This window comes from Zootoca vivipara, chromosome 10 (assembly GCF_963506605.1).
Source record: "Zootoca vivipara chromosome 10, rZooViv1.1, whole genome shotgun sequence".
In the NCBI taxonomy this organism is placed as follows: domain Eukaryota; kingdom Metazoa; phylum Chordata; class Lepidosauria; order Squamata; family Lacertidae; genus Zootoca; species Zootoca vivipara.
The window spans coordinates 49,991,331-50,005,725 of record NC_083285.1 but is presented as its reverse complement, the minus strand read 5'-3'; the positions used below and the strand labels follow the sequence as shown (position 1 = coordinate 50,005,725).

General features: G+C 41.3%; 1 protein-coding gene across 4 annotated transcripts in view; it reads left to right on the top strand.

The window, feature by feature from the left end:
* TBXAS1 (thromboxane A synthase 1) overlaps positions 1-14,395 on the top strand; it is a 228,716-nt gene that overhangs the window by 152,164 nt on the left and 62,157 nt on the right. For all 4 annotated transcript variants that reach the window (XM_035128282.2, XM_035128286.2, XM_035128284.2 and 1 more), the window contains one exon: positions 11,556-11,873. In XM_035128282.2, the coding sequence (XP_034984173.1) occupies positions 11,556-11,873 (318 nt within the window). The remainder of the gene's footprint in view (positions 1-11,555; positions 11,874-14,395) is intronic.

Sequence of the window (14,395 nt, the reverse complement as noted above, 5' to 3'; positions counted from 1 at the left end):
TATATGATTTCTACTCCAGTGGGGAGTTTCCCGTCGACAAAGTGTAGGATCATGGCAATGAAAATAATGAATAGAGTTGGGGCAATAACACAACCCTGTTTAACACCTGATCCCACTGTGAATGTTTCACCTTGAGAGCCATTGTTATCTGCAATTGTTGCTGTCATATTATCATGGAGGAGCCAAATGATGTTTACAAATTTATCTGGGTAGCCAACTTTCAGAAGGGCAATCCACAGGGCATTACGATTTACAGTGTCGAAAGTCTTAGGTCAATAAACGCCATATACAGGGGTTGGTTTTGTTCTCTGCATTTTTCTTGAAACTGTCGAGCGGTGAAAATCATGTCCACTGTCCCCCTAGAAGGCCAAAAAATGTTTTGGGATTCAGGAAGGGTCACCTTGGATATTGTTACCAGACGGTTTGCTAAGAACCTTGCAAGAATTTTGCCGGCCGCAGCTAATAGAGAGATGCCTCGATAGTTTTCACAATAAGTTCTGTCACCTTTTTTAAAGAGATTGATAATTTTGGTATCTCTAAAGTCTGCTGGGATTTCTTCTCTTTCCCAGATTTTTTCAGTGAGCTTGTGAAGTTGTTGTGCAAGTTCAATTCCGCCCACTTTGAAGATTTTGGCAGGTATCCCATCAGGTCCAATGGCTTTGTTGTTTTTCATTTGGTTAATAGCTGTACACAACTCTCCCAGATTTGGAGATATTGCAAGCTCATCTCTAACTTCTTTTTGCGGAATTTGTGAGAGGACCTCAGCAGCTACGGGGAGTTGCGGTTAAGGAGATGTTGGTAATGTTCTTTCCAGCGCAGTGCAATAGCTTCTTTATCTTTTAGAAGTGTGTTACCATCTGCTGAACGTAGGGGGCATATGCCATGATTTATTGGCCCATAGATGGTCTTTGTGGCTTTAAAGAAACTCTGTGCATCATGAGTGTCGGCTAAGTGCTGGATCTCTTGAGCTTTTTTTTTTAATCCACCAGGTGTTTTTTAGTTCTCTGGTTCTTCTTTGAACCTCAGCCTTAGTGTTGGCATAGGTTTTTTCCTTAGTGGCGCAGTTTCTATCTCTTTGCCAAATCTGAAAGGCCTTCCTTTTCTTGTCAATCATGTGTTCAATCTCACTGTCATTCTCATCAAACCAATCCTGGTGCTTCTTGGTTTGGTATCCCATAGTTTGTTCACAGGCTGCAATAATGGATGTTTTTGCTTGGTCCAGTGTTCCTCGATGTTATCAGGGAATTATGAAAGCAGATGGTCCTTAAGAGTCGTTTGGAAGCAATCCCGCTTAATGGGGTCTTGAAGGGCTTGAGTGTTCATTTTGCGCCTTGTTTCCTTACTTGAAGCCTGCGTTGAGGTATAATCTTGATAGCCATCATGGAGCATATTAGTCGGTGATCTGTCCAGCAGTCGTCAGCACTCGTCCATAGCTCTGGTAAGAAGCAACATGGAAAGCCTCCTTTTTGTGTTTCAAAGCTCTTTGCACTAATGCAGATGGCTTTTGAGGCCATAAGTAGGGTTCAAGATAAGTGCTTCGTATTTCTGTTGTTGTTTTTGTTTACCTCAGTACTCTGTTGAGTTTCACCTTGAACAAAGCAAAATTCCAGATGCATTCTTAATGATTATTTAGATGAGTGGGTGGTTTTAATACGTAGTCTTCCACGTTGTGTTCAGATGTGTTGCACCCTGATTTATTTCTTTATAAGAATCCTTATCTACCCATTGCCATAATGATTTTAAAAAAGAAAATAATTCAAGCAGAAATGGTATTCCACAACAACAACAACAACAACAACAACAACAACAACAACAACAACAATAGTACAAAGCACTTTGGGGTTCGTTTTAAAGGTGGGTGGTTTTTTGTGTGTGGTTTTTTACACGTTTGGTTAATCCTGAAGGCAGATAAATAAAAAGGATTGTCAGATGTGGGTTGTAATAAATTTTAAATGAGTTTCATAAAAGCTACAACTAAACGTAAACCTGCCCATACAGGGAATTTCTAAAACACACAATTCCTCCTCAGTTTTTTCCGCTGCTTCCTATCATGAAAACTGTCATGTGGATTAATAATTCATTGTTCTTGAATCAGCCCTTGAGGAAAATTGACCGCAATGTCATTTCCATCTGAGTGGGGTTGGTTTTTGTTTTTTTTAAGGGGGCTAAAATGGAGGTATGAATCTTCTTCCTTTGCAGAATCACCAAAACACATAGGCCAGAACTTGGATTAATTGGCTCTTTTGCTGTGACTCTTCATCAGAGGAAGAAGACTTAAGGGAAGCTCAAACAACTGCTATGACCCCCTCAGAATTTCAGCAGCTTATTGTAACATAAGCTTCTGCAGGAAGCAAGATGCCTACAAATCACATAATGGAATGTGTCTTACACTTAACTACACTTTGGGCTTGGGACTTATGAAGTGGCTTTTCTTTGACCCTTGTTTGTGCAGCTCCTTAGAGCTGTGGATCAAGTCCTTTCACATTGGACTTCACAGAAGTCAAATTCCTGAAGCACTTCTTATTAAATAGTGGGTAGACGACACAGCGATTCTTCAAGAAGCTCTTTATTTCGAAGCCAGAACATATCTGAACTGCATTGCCGAGCTGGCCTGCTTTTATAGAGGCTGGCTCAAACAATGTATCAAACATAATTCAAAGTTCCCTCCTAAAACAACAGTCAAGGACCTGAGGGAAAACTATATACACTAATACATTACACTTCTCATTTAAAGGCATGTGCTTGGGCTGCAATCCTAAATATTTCAGCTACTGTGTGCCCCCCCCCCGGTTATAACTGGATTTAAAAGACTAATAATTTATGTATCCTCTTATTTTTCCTCGCAATGTGCTTTCTTGGAAAGTGTGTCACCTGAATGAAAAATGTGTCAATTAAAAGCCAACCTCCACAGGTCCATTAAAGAGACAGAGTCCAGAGAATGTTCTGTGATTTTAATTAAAATAGAAATGTGAGTAATTGGTTTTGTGCTGTAAACCTTTATTAATATCTTAAGGAATACTGCAGCCTCTTTCGAAAGCCATGTTGTGCTACATTTTGTGTCGGTTTCCAGCCCAGGTTTTGGAGACTGCTCAGTCCTTCTCCACAGGTTCAACTTTTCCTTCCACAGCAACATACCCTCCAACATTTCTCCAATAAAAACAGGGATGTCCTTTTCCATAATAATAATAATACCAATAATACTAATAATAATTTCATTATTTATACCATGCCCATCTAATTGGGTTTCCCCAGTCACTCTGGGCAGTTTCCAACACATATAAAATAATAAAAAAATTAAACTTTTTTTTTTTAAAAAAGTTTCCTATATAGGGATGTCTCCTAAAGGTTGTGCAGTTACTAATCTCCTTGGTTTAGGGGTTGTGTTTTTGCTTTGTTTCTTTATTTGCAGATTTTTTAAAAGAGTTTTGCAACAAAAAGTTATGAAAACACCAAGCGGTGCACAGTTAAATAAAATAAGATAAGACTATAAAATGCAACGGATTACAAACTGTGTTAACTAAAAAAACAATGAAACTACTTCAGAGTATCATAAGTAGATATCAAAAGTCACAGAGAGACAGAGGAGAAGATCTAACTCTTCTTGTCGCTCTTGTGAAAAGGGTTATCCATCTAGGTAACCAAGACCCAGGTCTGAATTCAGACAGAGGTGCAACTTGATCATCAGTTAATCCAAGAATGCCTGTAGCTGCTCTGCCACAAGCCACTAAATCATTTTCCAATAAAAGGTGTACAATGGTACCTTGGTTCTCAAACTTAATCCGTTCCAGAAGTCCATTCCAAAACCAAAGCATTCGAAAACCAAGGTGCGCTTTCCCATAGAAAGCAATGCAAAACGGATTAATCCGTACCAGACTTTTAAAAACAACCCCTAAAACAGCAGTTTAACATGAATTTTATTATCTAACGAGACCATAGATCCATAAAATGAAAACAATAATCAATGTACTGTACTATAAAATAAATAAGACAGAATTGTAGATCATAAAAATTAAAATTAATTTTTTTTATCTGCACTGATAGTCATTGTTTGGATGGGGGGCTTTTATCCATTTCCACAGGCACACAATCAATCAATCAGTAGCTAAACTGGGTTCCACAGTCACAAAAACAAATTAACCGAAAAAGCCTCAAAAACAAAAACGCAAAATAAATAGCAAAACAAAAGTGCCCAACTTAATCTGTTCTGGAAGTCCGTTTGACTTCCAAAATGTTCGAAAACCAAGGCGCAGTTTCAGATTGGTGCAGACGCCCCGGAAACAATAGGCAACAGCCGCATTGAACGTTCGCCTTCCGAAAAACGTTACAGGAACACTTACTTCTGGGTTTTTGGTGTTTGGAAACCAAGATGTTTGAGTATACCAAGGTGTTTGAGAACCAAGGTACTACAGTACTAGCAAATTATCAGTCACTATCACCGGCCGGTTGGTCCAGGGTGGGTCTTTTTAGGAGCAGTCATACTGTCTAAAGAATCCATGTTTCGCCATGCATACATTGTTGTTGTTTAGTCATTTAGTTGTGTCCGACTCTTCGGGACCCCATGGACCAGAGCACGCCAGGCATTCTTGACTTCCACTGCCTCCCGCAGTTTGGTCAGACTCATGTTCTTCAAGAACACTGTCCAACCGTCTCGTCCTCTGTCATCCCCTTCTCCTTGTGCCCTCCATCTTTCCCAACATCAGGGTCTTTTTCAGGGAGTCTTCTCTTCTCATGAGGTGGCCAAAGTATTGGAGCCTCAGCTTCAGGATCTGTCCTTCTAGTGAGCACTCAGGGCTGATTTCCTTAAGAATGGATAGGTTTGATCTTCTTGCAGTCCATGGGACTCTCAAGAGTCTCCTCTAGCACCATAATTCAAAAGCATCAATTCTTCGATGATCAGCCTTCTTTATGGTCCAAGTGTCACAAGATTCCTTTGATTAAGCAAATCAACCTGCTCAGAGTTTTCTGCATCAAAGTACTGCAAATAATATACTACTTTATTAAATAAATAAATAAGCTATCATTGGAGCCTCATCCCGTTTTCAGTATATACTGTATATAAACCCACCACCACCACCAAACATCAGCCAGCTGTTGGTGTTAGCAAACAAAGCAACTTGAATGCCAAGCCAAATCCCCAAACAAGCATTTCAGAAAGATCCTGAGCTAACACAAGATACTGAAACATGGCCTGGAGTTTAATAAACTTGAAGACTAGGGAGTAAATTCCGGAGCTGAGAAAATGCTGCCCTCAACCTCAGTTATGTGCAATTCTAGAGTCTTGTCAGTTCAAGCACAGTAGAAGCTTTCAGTGTCTGTACTTGAAAGAGGCAGAGAGGAAGATTAAATGCTTGAAAGACAGAATTAGGGTGCATGCAGATGTATATGAGAACAAGAGTGTGTGTAGATATTTTGGTTATGAAGTGAGCACTGTTTTCTCTGCCTTCTGTGAAAACATATGTGCAGTCTCTGGATCAGATCCTGATTTCCTATTCTGGTTTGTCCCCCTGCCATTCCCCACTTCGAGCACTGTTTGTATATATACTTCTGATTTTTAAAATATTTTTATATTTATATTTTATATTTATAACCCCAGCCCTTCTGCTAAGATGCTCGGTGCACAACTATATCTTTACAGTGAAATGGATTAGGCTGAGGGGATAGTGATAGTGACTTATCGAGTGAGCCTCACCTCACAATTGACCAGGATTCGAACCTGACTTTCCCTTGTCCAAAGCAAAAGAAAAAAATAAAATCTAACCACGTAAATTATAGTCACAACTGTGAATGCTTAAATTGCATTGAAACCACTAAGAAATAAGCAAGACACTTAACCCTTGTTGAATTCAGTGATTGTTCTTTGTCCTGGTTTGTTGCTTCAAGCAACAACAAAAACGGAACCCTTTATCCTGAATAATTTAATCATTGTGACCTGCCACAGATACATTTTCAGTATAGTCCCAGCAGTGATGTCTCATTAATCATATATTCCTCAGTCATTTTTCTGAATGCTTCAGCTGATATTGTACCAAAAATGGACACTAGGGCCTGGAAGTTGGGGATTCATTTGTTAAAAGTGTGTTCAGTACATTCAATTAAAGATAGATATCAGAATTCAGTTTCAGGAAAGAAATTGAGACTGACACTCAATATGTTTGACCTTGGAGAGAAGAATTGGGTTGCATTACGTGCTCAGGTTTCATATTCGTACACTATAGAAATGAGGATTTAAAGAAGGATTATTAATGTAGTTGAATATGTCTTGCGCTGTATGGCTTGTATTCTTTCTTCCAATGTGTGACACAAAGCTTGCTACTTCCATGCAAAATTGCTTCCCTGAATGACCAGGCAGTGTTTAAGAAGGCTTAAAGAACTGGAAAAGGCATGGCTCACAGCACCCGTGTCACAACCTATAACGGAAGGCGTCTGTCTTGGACAGACTAGAAGAGACTCTTACCTACAGCATCCACAGAGTTAGGCTTCTATCCTCTTGCAAAACTTCAACAGGCAAGGAGTCTTTCACACAGCTACTCTGACAGCATCACCATTTGGCTTTCTGATAGATGCTTTGTTGTGCAAAAAATAAAAATACATTTAAAAAAAATAAAAGGAAAAAGAATATATAATATAAAGCAAGTGTCCATCTTGCTGATGTGTCTTTCAGTTTGCTGCTGGTGTAGCATTTTCCTGCAACTCAGTTATTCTGCAGCTAAGCAAAGCTGAGCAGACTGTGAAGTGCAGGTGTCTGTTTGCAAGGAGGGAAACATTTGGGAAGGCCAAGCCAGGTGACAGATATGATGTCTCCCTGCCTGCCTGTCTGTCTTGTTTGCATCCCACCTTTTCTTCCAAGTACTGTACTCAAAATGCCTTATCCATTTCATCCTAATGCAACCTTTTGAGCCTGAGAGACAGTTGAATCTGATTGCTTGATATACTTATTGAATTGGTTTTTGTAGGTTTTTACACCTGCCAATAATCCATCTTCATTCCTCTCACACCAATATTTCATTATTACTCAGACTTCGTTGTAAAATGTCTCCCAGTGATTGGGGGGGGGGGAACCTCTGTTTAAGCCACCTCACGTGTAATAGTGCTTCTTCTCTTTCCTTTCCTTCTTTCACATTCACAGAATATGGTCATTTATGAGCTTACAGATGATGTGCTAACTCTGAGATTGTGTCATGTGGGTATCAGACCACGGCAGGGGTCTACTGTTGGTTTGGGCCATGAGTAGGCAAACTAAGGCTTCTAAATCCGGCCCACAGATGGTGCGGGAATCAGTGTGTTTTTACATGAGTAGAATGCATGCTTTTATTTAAAATGCATCTCTGGGTTATTTGTGGGACATAGGAATTCGTTCACCCCCCCCAAAAAATATAGTCCGGCCCCCCACAAGGTGTGAGGAACAGTGGACCGGCCCCCTGCTGAAAAAGTTTGCTGACCCCTGGTTTGGGCGCTCCTAACATAGTCTGATCATTAGCATCCTTTTCATTGAAGAAGACTGGTCTTAATATTGCTCCCTGTTCTGCTGTCCTCTCCTGTTGTTTGAACTTTTGGAAGGTTTTAAAAACTGAAGCAATGCTCATGAGAATTAAACCATGAAGTACCCCCCCCCCGCATAATTACCCTACAAAAAATGTAGGTCTCCTTTCCTTCCACTGACACACTTCCCAAGCCTTCAGGGATTTATTTCAAGGGCTTCAAACAGATTCTGAACAAACTATTAAAAGCAGGGTTCAGAGAAAGCTAAGTGCACTTAAGCCCTATTGAAATCAATGGAACATTAGCACACCAGTTAGAGTGCTTATATCCAATTGATTTCATTAAATTTTGTCTGAATTGTGCCCTAAGGCTAGAAAGTTAGTTTTAAAGAACATGGTATTGTTTCCCATGGTGCATTTCTTTTGCCCCACTGTCGCCTCTGTTTAAACAGGTTTTGCATGTTTTTAAGGCATTACAAGAACCTGGTTAACAATGATAATAGTGAGATGAAAGCTCATATGTGAGCAATCATGCCTCTGTCAATCCACATTCAATGATCTGAAATAAGTGATTCTCTGTCTCTAGCCTTAGAAAGGTATTCTAATAACATGCACTTTTACAGCCCAGTCTTAAGAGAAGCCAAAATGTTTGGACATTTCAGTCTTTGAGTTAGTAAGGATGAGTTTACATGATTAAAGGGCTATATAAATATGAATTTGTATAATTCATATTTTAATGCCCAAGTGATGCAAGTCTAATATCTAAAGTGCCTCCTCACACATTTAGCTGCCTGGGTGCTAAGATCAGCAACTGAGGCCCTGTTGGCAGTGATACCGCCTTCCATGGTTTGAGGGACGTGGTATATGAGAGAGCCTCCTCTGTGGTGGCTCCTAGGCTGTGGAATAGCCTCTCTGAGGTGCATCCTGGGGTACCATATACTTTTTGACAACTTGCCAGGACGAAAGGGGTGCGTGCATTGGAAATTTACCCTTTCTAGTCCTATGCTTGTGTTCACTGAAGACAATCTTACTCGGCTGTGAGTGATCACCAAAGAAGAAGAAGCTAGTCTGAGCCCTCTAGTCAACAGATTATAAAGTTATTTGATATTCAGCTCATTCTTTCAGACAATCATATCTTGCCTTAATATCTAAGATATGAACAAACCTTCTGTCTATGCATGCATCATCTTCTATTTTTCCCCCTTTGGCAAACCACAATGAAACCCACAAGTCTTCAACTAACATAGTTTTCCATTTTGTTCAAACCAGGAAACTGTGGCTACCAATTCAGAACAAGCCACAGTTTACTGGTTCATATGTTACGGGGAACTATGGTAAATTAAAGGCTCCCAATTTTTAATCACAGTGAGAAGAGAGGAGGGAAGGGGCTTCTGCAGATACAAAGTTGAGATACCTTCTGAAATAAGTAATTTACAGTTGTTGCCACACAACCCCACCTGTAGTGGTTTTGTACACTGCAATGGAGATTAAGCAAAATATCTAATTAGTTGATCACCTTCTCTCTCTCTCTCTCTCTTTTTTAAAAAGAGAAACAGCTGCAGAAATGTAATACTCAATATTGCTCCTACAGTGATAGAACATTCTCCAGCCAGTGCAGGATACAGTAAAATGTCATTGGTTTACTTCATCACAATGGAATACCCACACAGGACGCTTGTAGAGAATGTAGTTCATTTGGTGAAAGATTTTACAGGGCTCGGGAATAGCCAAGCCAATTAATTCCCCACAATTTAGATTTAAAGCCCACAGTTGGTTTTGTTGAACCTCAGTACACTTTTTGGATGTCCTTTTCTTCTTACTGGGTCATAGCACTTAGCTGACTGCAAAAGCCAAAGCACAGTATGTTAAGTATTTCTGCTTCTTTGTTTCTCACCATTCCCATGTCAGTGATCTGATAAAAGTCCTTTGACATATATAATGAATGATTCCTTTTGTGCCCTTATCTCATTTGCCCTTTTCCTGTGCCTTCTCCTCTCCCTCAATTTTATTTCCCATCATGGCTCCAAGAATATAATTTAAAAGCTCTCCCTTGATCTTAAAAAAAAGTAAAGCAGATTAAATTATTTTTGAAAAGCATCCCAGCCTTGCTTTTCCTTCCCAGTCTGCAGCATCTCAAAAGTCAAGCTCTGCAACCGCTTCTACACACACACCCTTTATTTATTTTTGCTCTGACAGATAATGCTGGTGTTTGAGGAACTGAAAATAAATGCAATGCCATAATGCATTTAACAATGGATTGCAAAATAGACAGCATGCCCAAACCAGCTTTAATGGAGTGGTGTTAAGTAGACCCCTGCCAAAAGTCACTATTTTCAAGGGCTTATTCTTCCTGCTTTCAGAACTCTATAGCATGAGAGCACAATAGTGTGTTGCGCTTACACTCTGGTGGTGAAAATATGAGGTGACAGATTCTCAGTAAGCATAGGATATAGGCGGAATGTGACATATTTGAAGCAATGACCTGGATCAAAGGACCTGTGGAACTAGTTCCATGTGCCCAAGTGGGGTTTAGACAGCCCCCTGCCCCAAATTCCAGATGGCAAACCTCTTTTGAAAACGAGAGGACATTCAAAAGTAGCTTGTGACATGGCACAGGAATCTTAAAAGCACCCAAGGGGAATACCCAAGCTGTTTGGATTATAGCCAACATTTTAGGCAATGTTACATGAGGAATGTGCCCAGGGTTGTCTTTGCACATAGGCTAAAAACCTCTGTAATGAGACAAGGGTGTCACTTTTTGTCTTGTCCCATCAACTAATATTGGCACAATGCGTAATATGCCTACCTAGTAAAACAAAAACAAAAAAACCAGGAGTCACTTTTAAAATGATAATTTCATGTTCCCTTAAGTCAGCTCTATCTAGGGCTATAAAAAGGCATTGATTTCCATTCTGACCTGTGTTAGTCATATGCAGCACTGTTCCATAACTATTTATTATTCCACACCATTCATTTTAGTTCAAAGGTAATTCATTTCAATACAAAGGAAACACAATGCAAATTTGGGATGGGGGGGAATAACCACTTATCATTTGTGGACTGACAACAACAACAACAACAACAACAACAACAACAACAACAACAACAACAACAACAACAACAACAACATACTGATAGTATTTTCTGGATTGATTTCCGTTCCAGACTTGGGATGAATGTTGGTAGTTCTTGTTCTCAAGGGGGCCCTAGGGCTTCACAGCAGGAAGAGCTAACAAAGGGTTATTCTGCACCCTCCAGTGTGTTTTTTCTCCTCGTGTTCTAATCTGCTTTCCACTTACTGGGATTCAGATCAGGACTGGTTTTTTTAAACAATGAAGTTAAGCTGATCGAATGCAATAAATTGTTTACAATTGTTTGATTAAATTTGATTTTCAAGTAATTAATTTGATTGTGGCTACCCCAAATCAAGTGATGCAGTGATTATTTGGCAGTGATCGTGATTGCTCCACAAGATATGAATTTACTGATATCCCTAGCTCTATTCACCTCTTCCAAAAGAAATTCTACCGCAACACCCCCTTTCTTGTTCCCTGTCATCAATGCAAAGCAAAGACTCCACTGAACACCAAGCTATACATCAGGCAGTTACATGGTTCTTTCCCCTGGCTTCCCCCCGCACAAAGGAACAGTTGCCACTGGAGACTGAAATTGGGTAGAGAGCCACTGAGGAGAGGGGCTGCCTAATCCTTTCCTCTCCTTCCATGTATCTGCTTAAAACCACCCCACTCCACTGCTCTTCTTTTTTTTTCCTGTGGGAGAAAAGATCCAAGATCCCAGCAGGTGGGAGAGAACTGGGGAGAGGGTGATGTGATAGGACAAGAAGAAGAAGGACAGAGAAGAATTAAGCAGCCCCATCCTTTGTTCCCAATTTCAGAAGCTAAAAGGGGAGAAAATTCACACCACCCAGCCTTTACAATACAGTATGAGTAATTGTTAGGCAATGCCAAAAACGAGGCTCGCCCCTTGGAGAAAAGAGGTATCATAGAGCTGTATTAGCTTGAATCTACACCCACATGCTTGTTCACTGACTTAATGTTTTCACTGTGCATTTTGCAGAGACGCAGGGATTTCCTCCAGCTGATGCTTGATGCCCGGAGCTCTGCTAATGACATCACCGTGGAACATTTTGACACGGTCAGCCAAGCCGATGTTTGCATTCAGGAAAATGAGACATCTGCCAGCAAAGGCCTGCCTCAGAAGCGAAATCCAAAAACGTTGAGTGATGATGAAATAGCTGGCCAGGCCTCCTTATTCTTGATTGCTGGCTATGAAACCACCAACAGTGCCCTCTCCTTTGCCACTTACCTGTTGGCCACCCATCCTGAGTGCCAGGAAAAGCTGCTCCGAGAGGTGGACGAATTCTTTTCGAAACATGTAAGTAGGCCCCCTTGCTTGATTTTTTTCTGCTTTCATATACAAGGGGTGGGGGGTAGGGATCTCTTCAGCCAAAGACAGCAGAATGTACTTGACAGAGTCAACTGAAGCAGGTTATCTAAAACAGGAATTATGCACCAGTGTGTGACATTTAATATAATGCAAAGATTCACGTCAAAAATCAAATGCTGCTCAAAGCCACCTGTCAGACCAGGGCTGGTATATTCCTATTTCTTTGCATTTTTTGTTGTTGTACATACCTCCCCACTTCAGTGGATCATTTACTAAGTTATATCCAGGGGATGAAGGGACTGTGCCCACCATCTCCCTGCTGGGGGAAGCTTTTTTGTTTTCTTTTTAGAATTCCATGGGCCAGTGACAATCGTCTGCTTGTTGAGTACATGTATTCTGCTATAGGAATGCTGTTGGCATCTGTCTGTCTTGAGATACAATGGAGTGCACCTCCGGGGATGAAGTCAAACCACTATGTTAGCAGCACCAAAGTGACCTCCCCGGGGTGCAAGCCTGGGCAGCGTGTATGGATGTCCTTGGCTGCACAGATGACAAGACGCCCCCGAAATATTTACAAGAACAGTGGTACCTTGGGTTGCAGATCCGATCCATTCTGGGGTGCTGTTTGCACCCCGAAAAGTCCCCAACCCGAGCAGTGTTTTCGCACATGCGCGAAAGCTTGATAGAGCGCTTCTGCGCATGTGCACGCGGCGAAACCCGGAAGTAAACACTTCCGGGTCCGCCACATTCGTATCATGAAAAAAACGCAACCTCCAACGGACGCAACATGAGGTATGACTGTAGTAGCATTCATTGTCACTAGGGAAAACGGGAGCATCCACCTTAGCTGGGAAGGACGCCTGTCTGAAACTCAAGAGGGATGTACTAATATTCTCAGTCTCAGTCAGCTTCCTATGTTCCTGTTCTTCTGGCAATCACTAAAGCAAGGATCTGATACTCCAGGCTTGTTTCTCTCTGGATTGTCAGTAGCTGTATAGGAATTTCTCCATTATCTCAATATAGAATTCTGTATTACATTTAATGGAATTTGAGTGAATACATAATCAGTGATAGCCAAGGAACCCTCAGAACCCTCCCACTTCTATTGTGCTCCTCATCAGCTTTGAGTGTGTCTTGTTAGACCTGTTCTGGTCCCTCCCCTTCACCTATAATCCCCGCCGTCTCCCATCTTTTCTCCTTCACATCTCCCCCACTGCAATGTGGATCTATTTGTAATAAATATGAGCTCCTTGGTTCTGAAGATTCAGATATGGCATGAATAATTAAAATGGCAAATCAGTGATATTGGAGACAGTGGTCAGATTTGCAAAGGTTTACTGATTCTTAGCAAATAGCATTGTTTATTGAAAATATCAAAGTACCGAAACTCAAATGGCACTTGAATGAAGTGCAACACAATATGCACGGAAAAGGTAGCAGTTACTTGCAAGACGTATCAGTATGTTGGTCATATTAATTAGTCTACTGGTCTTTTATAAGCCTTTCAACAGTGTGCAGTCTAGAGTAGGGATGGGGAATCATTTTGAGCCCAAGGGCCACACTCTCTTCTGGCAGCTTTCTGACTATCGGTCGAATAAAGTATTTTGATTGATTTGATCTCTTCTGGCAGCCTTCAGGGGGGCACATACCAATGATGGGCAGGGCCAGGAGAAAACATGTGAATTTTACCTTTATGCAGTAGCCTATAGTTTATTCTTCATATGCACAGACACTTCTCTGTCCTTCATCCAAGCAAGCAAGAAGCATTATCAGTATTCAAGAAGACATTACATCCAGGCAACCCCCCCCCCAAATCCCACAAAGAGAGTGCAAAACAGCAGCAGCAGAGCGTATGCTCCTGCGCACAGGGGCAGGTGGAAGGGAGCCTGCTGCACCCCCGGGACAGGCCTGACTTGGGAGTGGAGCTGTGGCTGGGCACAAGAAAGCTGCCTCCATGTGCGCTGCAGCCCAGCTGAGGAGAGTGGGTGGCAATGTTGCTGCTGACTCTCTTCTCTCTGCCCCGTGTCAGGCTGTTACGTTGACATACTGGTATTAAAATGGTAGCTTTCACAACACCTGAGGGCCACAAGCTATCTTAATGTGCACAAACCAGGCTGTGTGGTTCACACAGCAATGTCCTCTGAGAGAAAGGATTGGCTGGGTGGCTCATGAGGAATGACAGGGAGGGTCCAGCATCTGCGGCCTTATTCTTCCTGAGGGTGGGACCAGTCCTGAGCACAACACAGGTATTGATTTCCAGAGTAAATGCCTTAAAGAGGAGTTCTTTCCCATCCACAGAGTTTCCAGACAACTTGCGAGAAGCAGAAGAATTTATTTTGGTGCATCTGCTCACGTAATCAAATACTTTATATTTTAAACTGTTTTTATGGAATGAATCCCCTTAGCCCTAGAAGCTGCTTTCTCTGAGCATTAGAGAAAATGGAAGTGATAGTTGCAGAGACACTGCTGTCAAGGAACTACCCACAACAATTTGCATGTATTTGGTGCCT